Here is an 18,513-nt window from a genome sequence, read left to right on the forward strand (position 1 = left end):
TAGAAGGTGTAGCTGTAAAAGGGTATAGGATGTGGCTCTCGGAGTAGTTAACCTAAAAAATGTAATCAACTCATAACTCGTAGAACAAGAAGAATCATCATCCACAGATCTGCGTGAGTGTAACGCCATTAACATGTCATGTTAGTGCACAGAAACAAGTATTTGTTTTTTGATTTTGTTGAGTGATGAACAGACCCAGAAGAAAAAAATTAAAATACAGAATTGTTCTCCATTGAATGACAATTAGGGGAATTAAAAAAATGGGTACATGGGCGATTTCTCCGCCTGTCGTTACAGAAAGACAACAGGTGGCAACTGAACCTGGCCCAGTAAATTCTTTCCACCTTGCACCTCGTTAACTCTTGAAGTTATGTATCATAGTTCCATTAGCAGGACAGACCTGCAGCAGCTTCTTTCCTCTGGTCCAGCAGTCAGAGCTTCTCGTGCTTCTTCCGTTACACACTTGGTTACAGACTCAGAACCAGTAAATCAAAAGCCAGTGTCCTTTACAGCCATTTTTCAGCGCTTATCAAACCGGTGTGCGTACAGTTGACCTTTCAACGAGAATCAAGAATTCGCCGTGAGTCTCTGTCATTGGCGGCTTTCTTGTGGCAGGCAATCTGAGAACAACTGTGGCTGCTCCAAGAAAGATTTACAAAAAGGAATATTGTACACCCATTCTGTCATTTATTTAGAAAGCAAGAGAAAGAGACACATGAAGCGGTGGACAGAGCTCTGCAAGTTGGGATTAAGTCCGGATGAGACGAGAGAATTTCTGGTTTGAAGGAGAAGTATTAAGTGTCCATGTTGCCCCACTACACTGAGCATTTACAACCAACACGTCTGAACTGAAAGCACTGTACAGTTAGCACCCCTTCGGGCTTCACGATGACATCGACAAAGTGTTCGTGTGTATGATGTTGTGTGTGTGTGTGATATCGGGTGTGTGCCTAACCACAGTCACTGGATATATCCGTATACTAGTCAGGGACGCTGAATACACTAGTATACCTGCCAGTGACACCGAAAAGAGCGTGCGTATCTGTACACGTGTGTTCTATTTGTTACGATCTAGAAGGTGCATCCTCGAAGCTGATAATGCTGGACTCTGGGTGCTGCGCTCCGCCTGTGGATGGCGCTCCGCCGCTCTGTGACAACGAGGACGAGGAGGTGGAGGAGAGGGAGGCGCCGACGGGTCCCCCTGCTGGTCTCGACGTGGAGGAGGAGGGGTCGCGCCCACCTGGGAGGAGCGGCTGTGTGTCGGTTCTGACTTCGTCATCGTCATCGTCTTCCTCATCGTCCATGCTGGGCCAGGCTGACTGGTCCTCCACGCGCTTTAGACGCTCATTCAGAGCCTTGAGGGCCAGTTGTCTGGAAGAAGAGGGAAAGAGAAGAATTAACCCCAGAGGAAAGTACAGATGTGCTTCGACGGAGATGTCATCCAATGCCTCTATAGCATCACAGTGCTTCAATAAATGTATGAAACATGTCCTGTAAAGCAATTTAAACATCAAGCAACAACTAAGGTGAAGAATCCCTCATCTGTTATACAGACATAAAATCCCTACACAGGCAGAGTATAGGGTAGGCCAAAGTGAAGCGCCATTGAGGGTTCAGTGCCTCAGTCAGGGGGCACTTGGATCAGATGATGGGCAGAGTAGTTTTCTGACATTTTTATTTATTTTTTGAATATCCAAAATACAATTTACCTAATAAACATCAGAGCTGTGATCGGCACTGATTTCAACAATCAATTCAATTCCAATTTACAAGGTCCCGATTGGATTGGATAACGATTTGGTTAGAGATATTTCGGTTACAATACCAATTTTGCTCGGATATGAAAGAGGTTCTGAGAGAAGTCATGATGTAAATTGTACAAGGACTCTTCTAACATGATGTGTTATTAAAATATTAATTTTAACATTAAGAATTGAATTAAATGGTTTTGAAAATATGTAGTTAAAATCTAACTAAGGCGGAGTATGGGATATTGTTATTATTTTGGCATCTAATTATCAAAAATGCTGTATTCTTGTGAAAGAAAGACAGATGTCGGCCTATATATTTTAACAAAGGTAATCAATATTAAACAACCCACTCGGCCATTTGAATATTGATTTCAGAGTTTACGAGGTACATCTGAGTGCACCACGAAGTCCCTTTCCCTTTGATGTGTGTGTGTGTGTGTGTGTGTGTGTAGAACGATTTTGAATCAGAATCACATTTATTAACACAGCCTAGTAAAAATGTCATTATATCCCCAACTGGCAATATGTACTTGTAAAAATGTAATTTCCAACTTGTTAGCTGGTATTAGAAAAATCCAGGGAAATAACACACTTTTCACTGATACTGTTCTTAATGTTGGCAATCAAGAAGAAGAGAGAATTTATTCAATAAATGTATTGTTATCATTTGTTGATGATTTTTCCTGTAAAAGCACCATGTATCTTTTAAATCACCATTATAACGCTAATTTCCCATTCAGCAGATCTCTCAGTCACCAGATAATCAAACATTTATAGAAGCCTCGTCTAGCCTAGTCATATTTACTACATATTTTATGACATGACAAAATGCAGCCCAACCAGTTGGTGAATACAAATGTAAAGATGTTTGACAACAGGGAAGTTTCAAGTTGGTGTGTGTGTGTGTGTGTGATCGTTTGAGAGAGCAATTACATCAATCTGTAACTGAATCTGTATGACAGCTTGGAAGTGTGTCTGCAAGACAAGAGAACAACAGAACAGGAGGAAAAGTGACCCCTGACAGCTTGAGAGTAGATGTTAGTGAGTGTGAGGAAGAGTTAGTGTGTTGTGGAGATAAGGCATGAACACGTATGAACTGTTTGAAGAGTAAGACGGAAAAAGAAAACAGACGCCCAGCAAACTTTCCCAGAGTAAATATAACTAAAAACAAACTGTGCTTTGTCTCTGACTAGTACATTTATTTGACTAGATGGGTGTGTGTGTATATTCTACATTGCCTAGCCATTGCCCTGGAGAATTACTGCATTGATTACTATGTTTCAGCTGGCAACAAGTTATTTAACCCTAACTGATGCAGTGAGTACCTTCTCATTTCTTAAACAACCATATCCTGTGGTCTGGAAAAGATATTACTCTGTTTCAGAAGGCTCAAATTATTGGCTTACATCAAGCAAAAAAAAAACAACTAAGGAGATTGCTGAAACTACTAAAAATTGGATTAAGAACTGTCCAAGGCATTGTTAAAACCTGGAAGGATAGTGGTGGACCATCATCTTTGAGGAAGAAATGTGGTTTGGAAAAAATCTTGAATGATCGTGATCAGAGATCAATTAAGCGTTTGGTGAAATCAAATCGTAAAAAATCGACAGTAGAACTCACGGCTATGTTTAATAGTGAAGAGCATTACCACATGCACAATGCGAAGAGCAATGGAAAAAGGTCATGTGGTCTGATGAGTCCAGATTTACCCTGTGCCAGAGTGATGAGTGCATCAGGGTAAGAAGAGAGACGGATGAAGTGATGCACCCATCATGCCTAGTGCCTACCGTACAAGCCTGTGGGGGCAGTATTATGATCTGGGGTTGCTTCAGTTGGTCAGGTCTAGGTTCAGCAACGTTATGTGCCCAAAAAATTAGGTCAGCTGACAACCTGAATATACTGAATGATCAGATTTTCCATCAATTGATTTTGTCTTCCCTGATGGCACGGGTATATTCAAAGATGACAATGCTATGATTCATCGGGCTCAAATTGTGAAAGAGTGATTCAGAGAGCATGAGACATAATTTTCACACATGGATTGGCCACCACAGAGTCCACACCTTAACCCCATTGAGAATCTTTGGGATTTGCTGGATAAGACTTTACACAGTGGCCTGACTCTCCCATCATCAATACAAGATCCTGGCTATATATTATGCTAAAATATTATTCAGTATTTCTTCTGATTATTCTAATTAGGATGAAAAAGCTTCTAAAGCAGCATGTAGACCATTAGGGCAGAGTAAAACTCAACAAGGCCACAGAGGAATCTCCATCACATCTGGACTCCAGTTGGCCTTTACATGATATCAGTGTATACACATACAAACATCATACATACAGTATAGTAGGGCTGCAACTAATGATTATAACTTGTCGCTTAATCAGCAAATTATTTTCATGATTGATCGATCCCTAGGTCTATAAAATATCAAAATTGTGAAAAAATGCTCATTACAATTTCCTAGAGCCCAAAGTGACATCTTTAAATTGCTTTATTTGTCCAACCAACAGTCCAAAACCTAAAGTCTCTTCATTCACTATAATAAATCAAAAATCCTTCCATTTAAGAAGCTGGACCAGTATTGTTTGACATTTTTACTTGAAAAATGACATTAACAATGAATCTACTATCAAAATAGTTGGCAACCAATTTTCTTTCAATCGACTAATCAATGCAGCTCTATTGTATGCAGATGTAAATGTCTGAACTCATTCCTCTTTGCTGACTCACCTCCTTCTCTCTGCGTCTTGTGGGTCTGTCCCTGGCAGGCTGATGGTGATGGAGGAGGGCGCCCCAACGTCATATCTCTTCACCATCTTCCTGCACACCTTAATCTTCACCAGGGCGGCGTGGACCAGTCCCGCCAGCAGCCCCACAGCCGGCTGCAGCGCCTCAGGGAAGAAACTAGCGAAGGCAAAGTGGTCCGACATGTCGCCGCGACCCCGGCTGTGCCTTTGGTAAAAGCGCAGGTAGACCCAGCCTGACAGGGCGCCGTAACTGAACGCAGCCAGGGGGGCGGAGCTGTCGAGGAGCCCAGACAGGCGCAGTAAGGCCAGGAGGAGGAGGACCAAAGCCGGTGCTGCTTTGAGTCTCACCTGAGATGACAGGCAAAGACAGATTTTAATTATTGTGAACAGAAATCATCAGACAAAGGGACAGCTGGCATTCTGTCTACAGACCACCATGACTGCCAGTTCCCACAGTTCACTCAAGTCAGCTAGATTCAGGAACTGGAACACCAAACAATAGCTGGTGTCACGCCAGGGCAGCAGGCCGCAGTCATAGTCAAATGTACCAGAGTTTTGACAGAGCACATTTTCTAACCTGCTCAGCTGAGATGAAGGAGATTAGAGAGAAGTAACCCAGTTTTATACAAACTCATAACAAGCACAAAAAGCCAAAATAATGGTGGCCAAAGTGGAGTGACCTGGTAGTTTTAGCAAATGTGTGCTTCAGCAAATAACTAAACCCTTCTGCGCACACTCAGTGTAAACTGCCCTGCAGAAGGGCATCAGATTTAATCTTAGAATGTAAATTAACAGATCACACTGTTGTCCAAATTTGGAAGAGAATCACATGCCTAAACCAGAGAACACAGGCCAAATAGGGCAAACACTCAACAGTTCAACTATTGGCCTGTAAACCACTGGCATATATAGCTTTAATACAACAGCATGATCACTGTATTCGTGTCTAATTTGACTACCGGATACATGTGTGTTTACAAAATGATTAACCATTCTTACCACACCATGACACCATAAAAAATATAATTGGAGGAAGTGTTACTTGAATGTAACAAGAGTAAAAACAAAACACCAACAAACAAAACAAATGAAAACCTTCTGTTCAACAGGAAAACTAAAACAGAGATCACCAGAAACCAAGTGACACAACAGTATTTATAGCAGTTTTGTGCCTACCCCAGCATTAAACACAGTTCAAGAATTGTGGAAGTCGTCCCACTCAAAGCTTAGTTCGATACTGTCAAATGTCTTTCACGCTTTTAGGTCGCAGGAAGTCCTTGAGACAAATAGATATTATATTGCATGAAGGGTTTGCAAAGTAATGTTTTTGTACATGGAGAAAAACACAGTACACTGTTCAACCAGACTGACAACTGAAAGAGACAAAGACACCTCAGAGCAACATTTAAGTAAGAATATCATTAATCACCAGTTATTGGTAAAAGAAACTGGAAATTTAGCTTCAAAATTTGGTCAGATTTAAACAAGAACAGGTTCCTGTTTTATATGTCATGTGCTGAAAAATCACAGTTTAAACCTGTTCAATCTACCCTCTGGAAAGACTGCAGATAGCCAAAGGAAAACCAGGAGCTCAAATATTTAGAGTCAAATTGGAGTCGTTGTGGTTCAATAACGACTGAGGGTCAGCAAGGCTTTTTTTGGACTGGAAAACTAATTTATAATTGATAATCACATCAGCCAAAAGGAAGTTGTAATCATGTAATGATTCTTCTTTTGGGACAAAAACTTCTATGTATTGTTATTGTTACTGTTGTTATTCCAAACTTTTGAACAGTAGTGTACATTCACAAATGGTTTCTTGATTTGTGTAGTGTAACCTGTCGTGTGTACCCCAAGAAAACACTTGGAAGTCTTGTTGTCCTTACTCTATGTGTACCAATTGTGAAATTCTACATTAATTTAAACAAAAAACAAAGAAAAGTATCTTTTATGCTATTTTGTGAATGTCATTGGGGGCATCCTTGATGTGTGCAGGCCATAATCTTACACAAGTTTGTTTATGTACACACCTCAAAGACTAGTGGTTATGTTTCCAGTGCTGTTTACATCTTGCTGGGCTACATTTTTCAATTTAACTATGCTGTCCCACTCCTCACTGGCCTGGTATTATTTGCAAGCTCTATAAAGGAACATGCCGCTTGCCAACAAGCATTAAGGAATTACTTTCATTATTTGTTAGCCTCACCTGTGGCACTCTGAGCACTGTCGTATCCCCCATGGTCTGCTTCAGTGCCACCAGGACACCTCCCAGGAACCCAGCTGCTCCGTGCACGCGCACAGCAAACAAATAGTCCAGGTCAAAGGTGGCCACATAAGTGAGGAGGTAGGAAAGGCCTGCCAGGAGGCCTGCAGACACATTGACCACTGCGAAGAAGATCAGGAGCTCCAGAGCGCCCCACAGAGGCTCCAGCAGGCGCCCACAGGCCATGATTGTCCCAACATTGGCTGCCACACCCCAGACGTGTTGCTCCACCACCCCATGGGTAACCAGTGTCCACACCCAGAAGTTGGGTGGAAAGAGGTAGCCTGGGGTCACGCCCAGTGCGTATGGAGTGTCGACGGCCCATGACAACAGATAGAGGAGAACCACCACAGCACTTATAGTTTTTACCACCACACTGGTGCTGGCAAGGGCAGCCAGGAAGTGCTGTCGAGCCACCGGCAGGTAACGATTCATTGTGGTCTGTTTGGAGGAGGATCCTTCTTGAGCAAACCAGCTCAAGGGAGCGTAACAGCAGATCAGTTGCCTCAGGTGCAGCAGATGTTGGATGCTGGTGTGAGATTAATAATGCCAAGCAGAACAGGTGACACCTGTATGTCCTGACAGCATCAAAATCCACACTTCTCTGTGAGCCTTCATTCGGGATTTCAAAGGGGGTACAGATAGCTTTGGTAATCAAATCATTACGTCCTATTCTTTCTGGTCCAACCAGGTAAGACACTTTGGGCTGCAGTAGATAAGCCTGAAGGTGTGATAACCTTAGCTAGGAGACCTTCTGATCTAGCTGGCTGGCTGGCGACCTTCAGACGGTGTTGACAGAAGCAGAACAAGCTTACAAATCACCACCAGGTAGCAGGCAGGTGGTAGGGTCCAAGTATGCAAATCCTAAATCAAACAAATGTAGCTAAGTGCCAACTTCTTAAGAGGACCTCGGCGGAGTTAGCTTGTAAACACAGGAGAGCTAATGTTAGCTAGCTGTCAAACTGAAAGCCTATTGAGTTACGCTGATTGATATCCTCCACAGAGGAGCAGGAGAGGTTATGTCTTCGTTTGATTACAATAAACGGCAGCTCGCGTCCGTAAAACCTGACCGTGCAAACTAACCCACGTAGCTCATGTCCCGGTCCTGTGCGATCTCTCGGCCCCGTGTCTACCGGGCTAGCCCGAGGATTTCCCGTAGCTAGCAACAGGCCTTCAAAACAATGTTAGAAACGCTTCTGTACCGTCGTCAAACCGCGTATTCTTCACAGGCTTTTCATACTACCTTCTTCCTCTTCATTCGTTTGTCTTATTGTTCTTCCGTCTTTTGAGAGCAGGTCGCCGGGGAGAATTATATTATTTTGGCAGGCACTCCTCCTCCCAGTTACACCACTCAGCTACTGACCTGCGCCGTCTGCCACCGTCATCAACACTCAGGGAAAAAACGTCAAGTCACGTAACAGCAGAGCACGCTGGGAAAGCGAGTTCTCGACTAATGACGTATCCAGTACGCCAGGATGACAGTAAGATGTAAGTTTAGCCGAGTTAAAATGTATTCAGTAGATGACTTCGTTTATATTTATACCTGTTTGGTGAGCTAGCAATTGCCTGTCGTGGAAAGCAGCTAAATACATTTATTCAAGTGTTGTAAGTACAGTTTTCAAGTTTATTTACATTTTCTGGTTGCCTTCTTCAATACGTCAACTCCACCTCAGTTCAGAGGGAAATGTCTTACCTTTTCCTGCGGTGCATTTATTCGACAGCTATAGTTGGGCTACTTCTTACTTTGCAGATACATATATTTAATAAAAAAGGACTTTAACTTGTCCTACCTTATTTTTTGGTTATCATCAAATAATCATTAAAGATATTATTTTTTCTCTCACTGCTGGTAGTTGCATAGTTTTTTCCTCATAAATTGGAAATGTATTTAAATGGGTGGTAACTGAATTCATAATAACCTTGTTATTAGTGTGGTAGGAATGCCCCCTCCCCTTTCTCCAATGCTATTATTTCTATAGAATATTAGGTCAAACACTTCCTTCAGTTATGTTTATGATTATGATATTTAGGCTAGTAATATTATTGTTCACTTTAAAATGTCTGCTTTGTGTATTTGGTCTCCGAACAAGCTCATCCTTTTGTTTCTTCGTTGAAGTGACACAAAAACACACAAAAATAACACAGATGCATTCATTTTTATTCTAAACAATCAGAACTCACAGTTACTGTCACCCACAGTTACAAAAGAGGACGCACCACATACAAATAGGTTGCAACAGGGAAACATGGAACAAGGACACAGACTGAACAGCAGCCTTCAGTCAGAGTTTACAGAAACAAAGATCACTGCCAGCACTGAATATAAAAAGAAAAATCAGAGATTCATGTGATGATATTCTTTGTGCTTCGTGGTACAGGCTGTGTAGTTTCCCCAAAAATTAAGCACTCACACACCTTTATACACCACCAGCCAACCACTGATTTATTTCTGGCTGTGGCTGATAAATTTAATTACTCTGGCTTATAAATTTGATTTGGAGGCACAACTGAGTTTTAGATTCCTCGGTCTATAGTGATAGTGGATGTGAATTTAGCTATTTACAGTCAATGCGGCTGGTAAATCGGTGTGTAATAGTTCTGGATCAAATGAGATCTAGTGGAAGTGCAGGTGTACATACACAACCAAGACAGGTAGTCAATCAGTGTGTCTCTGCAAAGCCATCATCCTGTGTGTCAACAGGACATTCATCAAATGGCCACATTTGACCTCATTGGAGATGGAAGGTAAATATCCATTTTCTTTTCTTTTGGTGGGTACAATTAACTATATATGAGCCAAAAAATTTACTGAAAGTAACATTCAGGAGACAAACTTGTTGGTTCACACACACAGAAACTCCACTATGTGACTGACCGATCATTTCAGTAGGATGTGGAAAGCAGGCCAGCACAAACCAAACCTAAATTTCATCCTTGATGTTACGCTGAATTAATTTTCTTACAACTACATTAAAAGATCAGGATAATCAAATATACTGCCAGAAGCAATGACATTGAATGTATTGACATCTATATAAATTAATCAACTAAATTGAGATCAGCTATTTTTAGCTGGCCCAATTCCTGCTGTAAACAAAAAGTCTTTCTAAAATGTTGGCAATTCATTTTGTAATTTGGCCTATCAGACTACCAGCTTTCAAAATCTCCTGTATTTTATGTTTTGTTTCAACCATATTGTAAAAGTAGGCTTCAAAATAAATTCAAATAATGAATTAACCGATATTTATATTGGTTCATTTAGAGTCAAAGCTCATCTCTTTTTCAAGGTAAGGAAAATCTAAAACATCATTAAAACTACACAAGAATAGTTTTTCCATGTCTTCTTGATATTATCTGCAATGTGTTCTAAAGAAATCAATGAACAGAATAAAGTAATATCTGGAGCTAACTCCAGATTGACTTTTTAAAATTTTTTTAAATCATGTTTGAATATTTATCGAAGGAAAGAGACAAACAAACCAACAGGTACTAAACTGACCATGAACTGTGCGGTACATCAGACAGTACAGTACAGTTGCTGTTGCCTGTGCAAGTTTAAGGGCTTTTTAGTTAATTTTCTTTCTTAAAAGGAGCCCAGAGTGATTCTACTGTCTGTCTACTGTTAAGATTACACCTGTACTAACTGACAATAAGCATGCAAAGTTTTGTTACGTCAAGACAAATATAATATACTAGTAGTTTACAGTGCATAAATATGTCATGTTTATGTATTATAGGGTTGTGGTTGAGAACAATGTATATTTTTATATTCTTCTCTCCATGTGACTGTAAAACTGTCCAAGTGGAAGCACTTTTCCTCTCAACTTAACATGTGCTCGGTTGCCTGTGTGTGTGTGTCAGGGAGAGACAAAGGGAGGGTACGTACTACATCTGCTACTACTATTGATGTAAAGAAATTAGGAAATGTATTATTTAGAACATGTTTCTTTTTATTTACAAACTTCAAAAAAAACAAAAGGATCTAAAAGTAATCCAAGGTCATACACATTATCCATTGATAAACTACACAACAGGCTTTGACTAGAGCCAATCCTCAAAGACAGCAGCTTTAATCTTCTCCTCGGCTAAAATGGAATTGAGACTGTCGGCCCGGCTCGTCCGGCCGAATCGATTTGTATAAATAAATATGTAAATTCAAGTAGAAAGCTGTGAAATAAGAAGAGCGGTCAGTCGGCGCAGCAGGCGCCTTAGCTGACGACCAAACAGTTCAACACTGAGGAAACTCACTTGTTTGCCGTCATTGGGATAACACAGATGGACATTTCTGGCGATATGGTAATGAGCAACCAAAGAAAAAAACAAAACAAAAACAATGAGAAGCACTTGATATCATTATTTTCTTTTGTTTAAGCTGATGTGTGGTTGGGCTGCCTCAGTTTCTGACCCATTACTTGTGAATTAGCTTCATTTACATGCACAGAAATGGCTCATATTCAGATGAAATACTTGGATTTGTATCCCAACTGTGAACAAACATGTCCGCCAGGATATTATCATAGATAAGAGAGAGGTTTTAACATAGATCAGTATCACGGCTAATATCACAGTATCCCTGATGTCCTTTTTTGGGTTTCTTATAATCAAGAGTTGATCAGCGTGATCATAAATGGGATATGATATCGCGTCTTCTTAAAGATGCTCTCCTGGCTATTCATGTGCACAGTAACGCACTAATTGGTTGGTCCACATGCAAGTTCTGCACAGGTTCACATGCTCTGGGTCAGACTGGCAGATCATCACTTCTGCAAGAGTTTTCCATCTGTAGTAACAACAATATGAGCATACAAAATAAAGAAAAGCAACAAAAGGAAACCAAAAAAAAAACATTGTACAAAAATAAAAATACAAATGAATAAATATGCACCGTCATAAATAAATTAATTTGGTAAATTCAAACATTGTAAAAAGAGGAGAACAAAAAATGAAAACATAAGTAAACTAACAAAATACACAAAAGAGAAAGAACAGGAAATGCTTAGTCTTTCACTGATTTTCCACAAAAGAGCTGGTGATTCTTAAAGCTCTCGCTGCAGCCATTTTAGAGGAGAAGATTTCCCACACAAGGACAGATCAGTTTGTGTGATCAGAGGGGATCAATCGGAACAGCAGAACGATGGTTAATGGTTTATCTAAAGGGAACTTGGTCACATGATGAAGCTTTCAACCAGCCTACAGACGTATACAGATTTGTGTCTCTTTTACAGTGCAGTACAGTGTACAGTGTTACCTGCAAGGTCATACAGAGAGATGGATATGTACTTCTTGACTGTGGAGAGAGCGTGTTGCTGCGGTGGTTTTTTTAGTCTGCTCTACATTATTTGGTCTCTGAAGACACAATCCTCTATGCTGGAGGTTTCTGATGTGCTTGTTCATTTCATGTTTTCTTTTCTTTTGTCTTTTTGGCAAAGCTACACCATCTCTCCAAAAGAATAAAAAAAAAAATCAGTTTGGTTTCAGCAGAGCAGAGGTGGAATATGTGTCAGTCACCAAACCGAGCAACACAAGCTTCTATTTATTTTACTTTTTTTCTTTTTAAACGATTCCTTTTGTAACCCTTAAGAACACAACACACAGATACGAACACAGTAACGACACAAGCGCAACCAAAAAACTTGCGAGCTTAATTCCTCTGGGGTTTGTACGAATACATATATAGGCTTGAGTGAGTGTTTTGCATCGTTTTTCGCTAGGCTACAGTAAGACTGGGTGAGATTCAGAGAGCCGCAGTGACCGCCCGTCTCTCTTTACCTCTCCTCTCTCACAGTTAACATTCAGAAAGATGGAGGCAAAAAGGCATTTTCTGTTGGTTGTTTCTCCGCTACAAGGAGGACACCTCGCAAGAACACAGTTTTTTTTTCTCCTCATTTTCACCTGGGTGTTTTTAGGCAATGATTTTTCTTTAAAAAGTAAAAGAGATTACATATATATAAAAAAAGAAGAAAAATCAGATCTTCCCACGTCTGATGCCTAAATAGAAGGAGTCTTTTCAAAAAGGCCTGGTTTAAAGGCATTTGATTAAGCATACATTCTTTCATTAGAGTTTTAAGGTTTCAGTAATTGTCTTTAACCTCATCCTCAACAAGCCTCTTCATCAATAATTCAAGATGATCCTGTTTTCTTTTTTTTTCTTCAAGGACAAAAACGTACAATACCCCCTGTCCTGGCAGTGAATTATTGAGTTAAATCAAAATGCTTTCTCAAAGTTCTGTTTGATCTTTTACCCTTTCTTTTACCATTTTAAGAAGAGTTCAGTAGCAATATTCGACAAGTGACAGACAATACCATTTCAGTTACTGATATTTAACAAATGTTACTACCAGCTAACTTAATTATCAAACCTTTTTTTTTTTGTATAAGCAATTCCACCCTACTGTCGTCTTTATAATTAGCTGAAAATAAGCAAAAGAGTCTCAACATGTAGCAAAGCTGCAACTAGAATCTCTAAAGTCAACAGTACAACTAGTGGCCATTTGTGGTCACTGCAGGCCCACACTCAGCAGTACTAAGTCCAGTGATTAGTATTTCAATGCCAGTATTGGACAAAACTTGGAAGCCCAAAGTCCTAAGATTATCATTTTCTTCTTCCATCTGGAGCTTTTTTATCTTCCGATATTCAGCATCAAGATTTGTCGCTCTGTGTTCGCTTGCCACTCAGACGGTTTCTCCAAGGCAGTAGAGACGAACAGAGGAATCACTTTAGCAGGGGCTCAGATGTCATCGCTTCAATTGTCTTTTATTTTTTGCCCATTTCCCTCGCGGCCTCAGCCACGGGCTCTTTGGAGCCTTCATCCTGGCAAATAGGATGTCATCCTATTTTGATGATTATTAAATTGAATCAAGCTCAAACAACCACATCGTTCACCTGTCACTGTCCCCTCACCTCAATTACATCATCATCATCATCATCCGAGCTGCTGGCGCTGCCAACATTCCCACCGTTCACCAGCAGTGCGCTCCTGTGGCCCTCTGACCGAGCTGAGGGGGAGAAGGAGGAAGGAGAAGATGAGGAGGAACTGGAGGCAGCAGTGGGAGGATACTGGGAGAGGAAGCTGGCTCCTGCTGGACCAGGAGTGGCAGCTGGACCTGGCAGTCCACCTGGGAGCATCGACCCTGCGTAGAGGCTGGCCAGAGACTGACTGTAAGAGAGAGGAAAGCCTGGCGGGAGCATCCCAGCCATGCCCGCCATGCTGGGGCTCAGCATGAATGGCGGCAGGGATCCTGGAACCAAACTGGCAGCCTTGACTGATGGAGGTGGGGACGATGATGAGGAAGTTGAAATGGCAGTGGAAGTGGTTGTTGTCGAGGAGGAGGAGGTGGGCACTCCGCTAGCTCCGCCAAAGCCAAACAACTCTGGGTACATGTAAGTGGGGTCACCCAGCTGAGTGTGGGGGAGCTGGAAGTAAGGCGAGCCTGCCCCCATGAAGAGTGGGTGCCCAAGTGAGCCACCCAACATGGTGGGGTTGAGTCCCAGAGGTGGGAGGCCATAGCCCCTGGTGAAGGGGAAGCCTTGTGAGGCCAAAGAGGCTGAGGAGTGTTTGCCCGCAGAGGGCTGCTTACTTGGCCGCTCGTCCAGAGGCGGTGTGGAGGCTTTGCGCTTGGACCCTGTTCTCAGGTCTTGGGCGGTGTCGGCATCCATGTTGGGTTGAATTACATTTGTCACAGAGGCATCACGGTGGCTCAGATTTCCACTGCCATTGTTCTGAAGCGGTTTGGTGGAAGGCAGGTTGTTCTTGTTGCTCTCTGTTGGAGCTCCGGAGCCTCCTGTGGCGCCCGTGTAACGCTGCAGCTCGCTTATGATCTCCGGGCTGTCAGGTGAAAGAGGGCGGGGCATGTTCTTGTCCTGCTGTTTCCTGTCAGGTGACAGGCAATCGTTTCTGCCATTGGTTGAACCTTCTTCCGGTGGTGTCTGAGAGTCTGAGAAGAAGAAACAAGAAGGGTTAGATATAAAGTCAAAAGTGTATTCTTCATTATATTCACCTTATAGTGCCTTATCTTTTTGCATCTCAGATGCTTTAAGCTTAAAGTAGAGTTAATATCCTACCTTTGGGTGACGCTGTAGTACTCTCCTCTGCAGTCTTGGCCTTATTAGCTGCTCTGATGGCAAAGATACGACCGTCACACGTTCTGATGTAAGTCCCTAAAACAGACAGAGGTGAAAGAAATGATCAGTACACATAAAATGTTTACTCTGTCTGGCTTAATCAAGTGAAGCTGATGATATGATTGCATATAGAGATAAAACCTTTGACTTTTTTTTCATTTTTCTTTTATTAATTAATGAATTGTATTGTCTGACCAACAGTTCAAAGATATTAAGTTTAATACCATGTAAGAGGGAACATCGCAACACAAATTCTCACATTTGAGAAGCTTAAACAAGTTTCATTCAACAATTAACTGATTATTGTGGTCAACACTCAAATGTTTTCGGATATAGAATAAAGCGGTGTTTATACCTTTGGTGCCCCTGATGATGTGGATGCTCTCTCCAGCGTTGATCCTGGCCTGGACATCTGTTGAGCTGTTGGTGCCTGGAATCACAATATCTGGAAGAGACCAAGAAAGAGAAATTTATCAAGAGGACTGCTGTAGACACATCAATTATTCTTCACCTAATATTATGAGGAGTGGATGATTCTAGGAAAAAAAAGACTGATTGAATGAAGATAGAATAAAAAAAATGGCATGGAGATGGAAAACAAAATAACAGGAAAAATAGAAAAGTACCATAACATGTACAGTTTGTCTACCTGTAGTGGTGACGATCCTCTGCACAAACACGCCAGCTTTTTGCAGGCAGTTGACGGGGAAACCTCCAAGGCTGGATTCCGATGAATCGTCGCTGGGGGCAGAGCTTGCAGACGCCTGTCGGGGCATCATGGGAACTGGAGTCGACTGGACTGGCCGAACATTGGCCACTGGTTTCTCTTCAGAACGAGGAGGTGGGCGCCTGAGCAGAGAGTTTATAGAGATTAGATCATTAATTCATGACTTCATTCATTAATTAAAAGCAGGTTTAGATGTCAGAGACCTTTGATAATCAGTTCCTTATGAAAGGTATCTTTTTTTATTTGAGCTTCTGAGATGTTGATGATCTTTAAGCATTGTTTTATTTTAACTTTGCGTCCTTATATGTCACTTGTACTTGTTACGCAAAAGCCAGTTGAAAGACAAAATGATAAATTAACACACAAAAGTAGGAGAAAGTTGTTTTTTCTAATTAGTTTGTTCATTTTTTTGTGAAGGTCACTGACCAGTTTCTCTGGCTGAAGGCGGGGATGTTGGTGAGGCTCTGGTCGCTTGCTGGGTAGTAGTGAGCGTAGGAAGGGCGAGTGTACGGCACAGAGGCCCTCTTCTCCTCTTCGTAACCCTTCTTTGCCGCTTTCTTCTCAGCGCTGCTCAGCTTCAGCTCCCGGCGGTCTATCAGCAGGGACTCGTGGGGGAATGGTTGCTGGAAGGGAGAAAAGGTGGATGAGAAAAGATGTGAGATAGCTGCCATTCATTCTTTGGTTCTCATTGAAAGAAGCACAGGATGCCATCTTTTTGCCTCGATGTGAAAGCTTAAATTTTCTTGCTTGTGAATTAAAAGCCAAATCGGAGATTCTTTGCCTTACAAAGACAACTTAAAATCTTGTGAGCTCAGTTTTTTTTCCACTGGGAATTCAGCAGGGTTAATTATGAAGTGTCTCAGCACCTCACACTCACAAACCACATGAGCGATGTAAAACAGTGTTATAGAAATAAAGAAAAGTGTAATTGCAGCTGCCTTAGGTCGTTCTCGGGGATTAGAGGGATAATCAAGGAAAGGTTTGAAGATTTCATTCCAACAACCAGCATAACAGCTAGTGGCTTATTGAATAAGAGAAACAGTTTATCATCTCTGGTACTACCTACTTTAAATGAAATCTGTCTTCAGCTAATTTTAAGCCTCACAAGACCACAATTAACAAAGCAAAAAACTAGGCAGGGTTACAGTAGAGCCTACAGAAACATTCTCACATGTCCTACTTTGAAACACCACTAGGAGGCATACAGGAACAGTGTTTCTTTCTCAGTCTCCTCTCTTCACCTACCTTAGTAATCAGGTGAGGGTAGAAGTGCAGCCCTTTCCTCAGGACGCTCTCCATGCTGTCCTGGGGCTGCAGCTGGACCTTGGAGGGGTCCGGCTCCTCCTCCACGAAGTGAAGAAGAGACTCCACTTCCCTCCTGGTGAAGGTCAGCACAGGGTTCAGGTCATCCACCACCCGGTCTAATGAAGGGAGGGAGAAATGAAGAGGATGGGTTCAGAGGACCCAGGTGATTGGAGGAGGAAGAAGAGAAAAGAAAAGAGATTAAACTGTGAAAAACGGTTTGATTTCCAACAGCCCTCCAAGGCATAAGCGGCCTCAATGTGTCTGCCTCGCCAGTCAAGGCTCACAGCAAACACTTGAGACAGTTTACTCTGTCAGACAAGAGCCTCTTGGCAGAAGAACTCTGGTTTCAACACAAAGCTGATTATTTAGTTCTGGGAGGTCTGTCTGCTGGGTGTTCACACAGAGCAGCCAGGACTGGTCTTTACACCAAGTCTGATTCCTGACAGATGTTTGATTGAGTTGTCAGCTGAAGAAATACACAATATACTGTACTTTTAAGGAGACATTAATATTGATTAGTGACTGTGATGTGTTTTAAATGTTAAATTCTTAAATTCTCCATCCTGATCTGTTTATGTGGTTCATTTCCTTTTTCTTCCTGCTTTCATTAGTTCCAGTATTCGTTTCAAGTTTTAAATTAAAAATGGAACTAATGTTCAAAAAATGTACAGAAAACATCCAACGGGCAAATGGTTTTTGCACACAAAAGGAAATGAGGCAAATATGATAACAAATAAGATGCTTTGTTTGTTCTCCATCTGTGAGGAATAAGTCAATTTAAAAAACAACAGGAAATAAAAAACATGTGCACATGAGCACGTCTCTCCTGAAGCCATATTCTAACATAACACATCGATGTATTTTCAGACTCACCTGACATGCCCTGCTTGGAGATCTGTCGGTCGTAGATCTTCTTCTCCAGTGTGAAGTCGCACACCAGCCGGTAGATATGACAAGGCTTCCTCTGACCATAACGGTAGACGCGGCACACGGCCTGGGCGTCGTGGCACGGGTTCCAGGAGGCGTCGAACACCACCACGCGGTTCGCTCCGATCAGGTTTACACCCAGACAACCAGCCCTGAGGCACAGAGAGGTCATGTTATACTTTGTCCTAACCTCAATATTTCTCTTCTTTTGTTTTCCTCCATTTATATTTTACTGTTTTTATGCGTGAGTGTTACCTGGTTGACAGCAAGAAGACCCACGCAGAGGTGTTGGACGGATCATTAAACTGGTTTATCAGTCTCTCTCTCTCTGAGGCAGTCGTACTTCCATCCAGTCCTAAAAAACAGTTAGAATGTTGTTTTCACTCGCTCAGAGACATTCAGTGAAAATACAGTTTTATCTTTTTCTGTTTTTTCTCTCAATTTACCATTTTAATTTTCCTTCATTCATTCACTTGTGTGCTACCCTATGGAATTGAATATCTAACTGCTGTTGTATGTAATCTATAGGTGAAATAAAATGCTCCAAAAGTTCCCACTAAAGATAACATTTGTGCAAAATAACGTAACTGTAAATGTCCACAAGAGATCATGGCTGGCATGACTGAGGTAACGGGTACAGCTCAGGCTTTTGTTAGCCATCAAG

At 41.7% G+C, this 18,513-nt stretch overlaps 2 protein-coding genes across 4 annotated transcripts in view; both read right to left on the bottom strand.

The window, feature by feature from the left end:
• Positions 1 to 665: 665 nt before the first annotated feature.
• tmem115 (transmembrane protein 115) lies at positions 666 to 8,142 on the bottom strand. Its single transcript, XM_073470142.1, has 3 exons — positions 6,712 to 8,142; positions 4,489 to 4,853; positions 666 to 1,371 (listed from the first exon to the last, which is right to left on the bottom strand). Exons 1-3 carry the CDS (start codon positions 7,201 to 7,203, stop codon positions 1,065 to 1,067), a joined length of 1,164 nt encoding a protein of 387 aa, XP_073326243.1. The 5' UTR covers positions 7,204 to 8,142; the 3' UTR covers positions 666 to 1,064.
• A 2,555-nt stretch (positions 8,143 to 10,697) lies between these two features.
• The window catches only part of LOC140999389 (helicase ARIP4-like), a 79,701-nt gene continuing 71,885 nt past the window's right edge, over positions 10,698 to 18,513 (bottom strand). For all 3 annotated transcript variants that reach the window (XM_073469749.1, XM_073469751.1, XM_073469750.1), the window contains 8 exons: positions 18,105 to 18,204; positions 17,796 to 18,001; positions 16,863 to 17,038; positions 16,044 to 16,240; positions 15,540 to 15,739; positions 15,246 to 15,335; positions 14,831 to 14,926; positions 10,698 to 14,703 (listed from right to left, as the gene is read on the bottom strand). In XM_073469749.1, the coding sequence (XP_073325850.1) occupies positions 13,655 to 14,703; positions 14,831 to 14,926; positions 15,246 to 15,335; positions 15,540 to 15,739; positions 16,044 to 16,240; positions 16,863 to 17,038; positions 17,796 to 18,001; positions 18,105 to 18,204 (2,114 nt within the window). In that variant the 3' untranslated portion in view covers positions 10,698 to 13,654. The remainder of the gene's footprint in view (positions 14,704 to 14,830; positions 14,927 to 15,245; positions 15,336 to 15,539; positions 15,740 to 16,043; positions 16,241 to 16,862; positions 17,039 to 17,795; positions 18,002 to 18,104; positions 18,205 to 18,513) is intronic.

Source organism: Pagrus major, chromosome 7 (assembly GCF_040436345.1).
Source record: "Pagrus major chromosome 7, Pma_NU_1.0".
NCBI classification, from domain to species: Eukaryota; Metazoa; Chordata; class Actinopteri; order Spariformes; family Sparidae; genus Pagrus; species Pagrus major.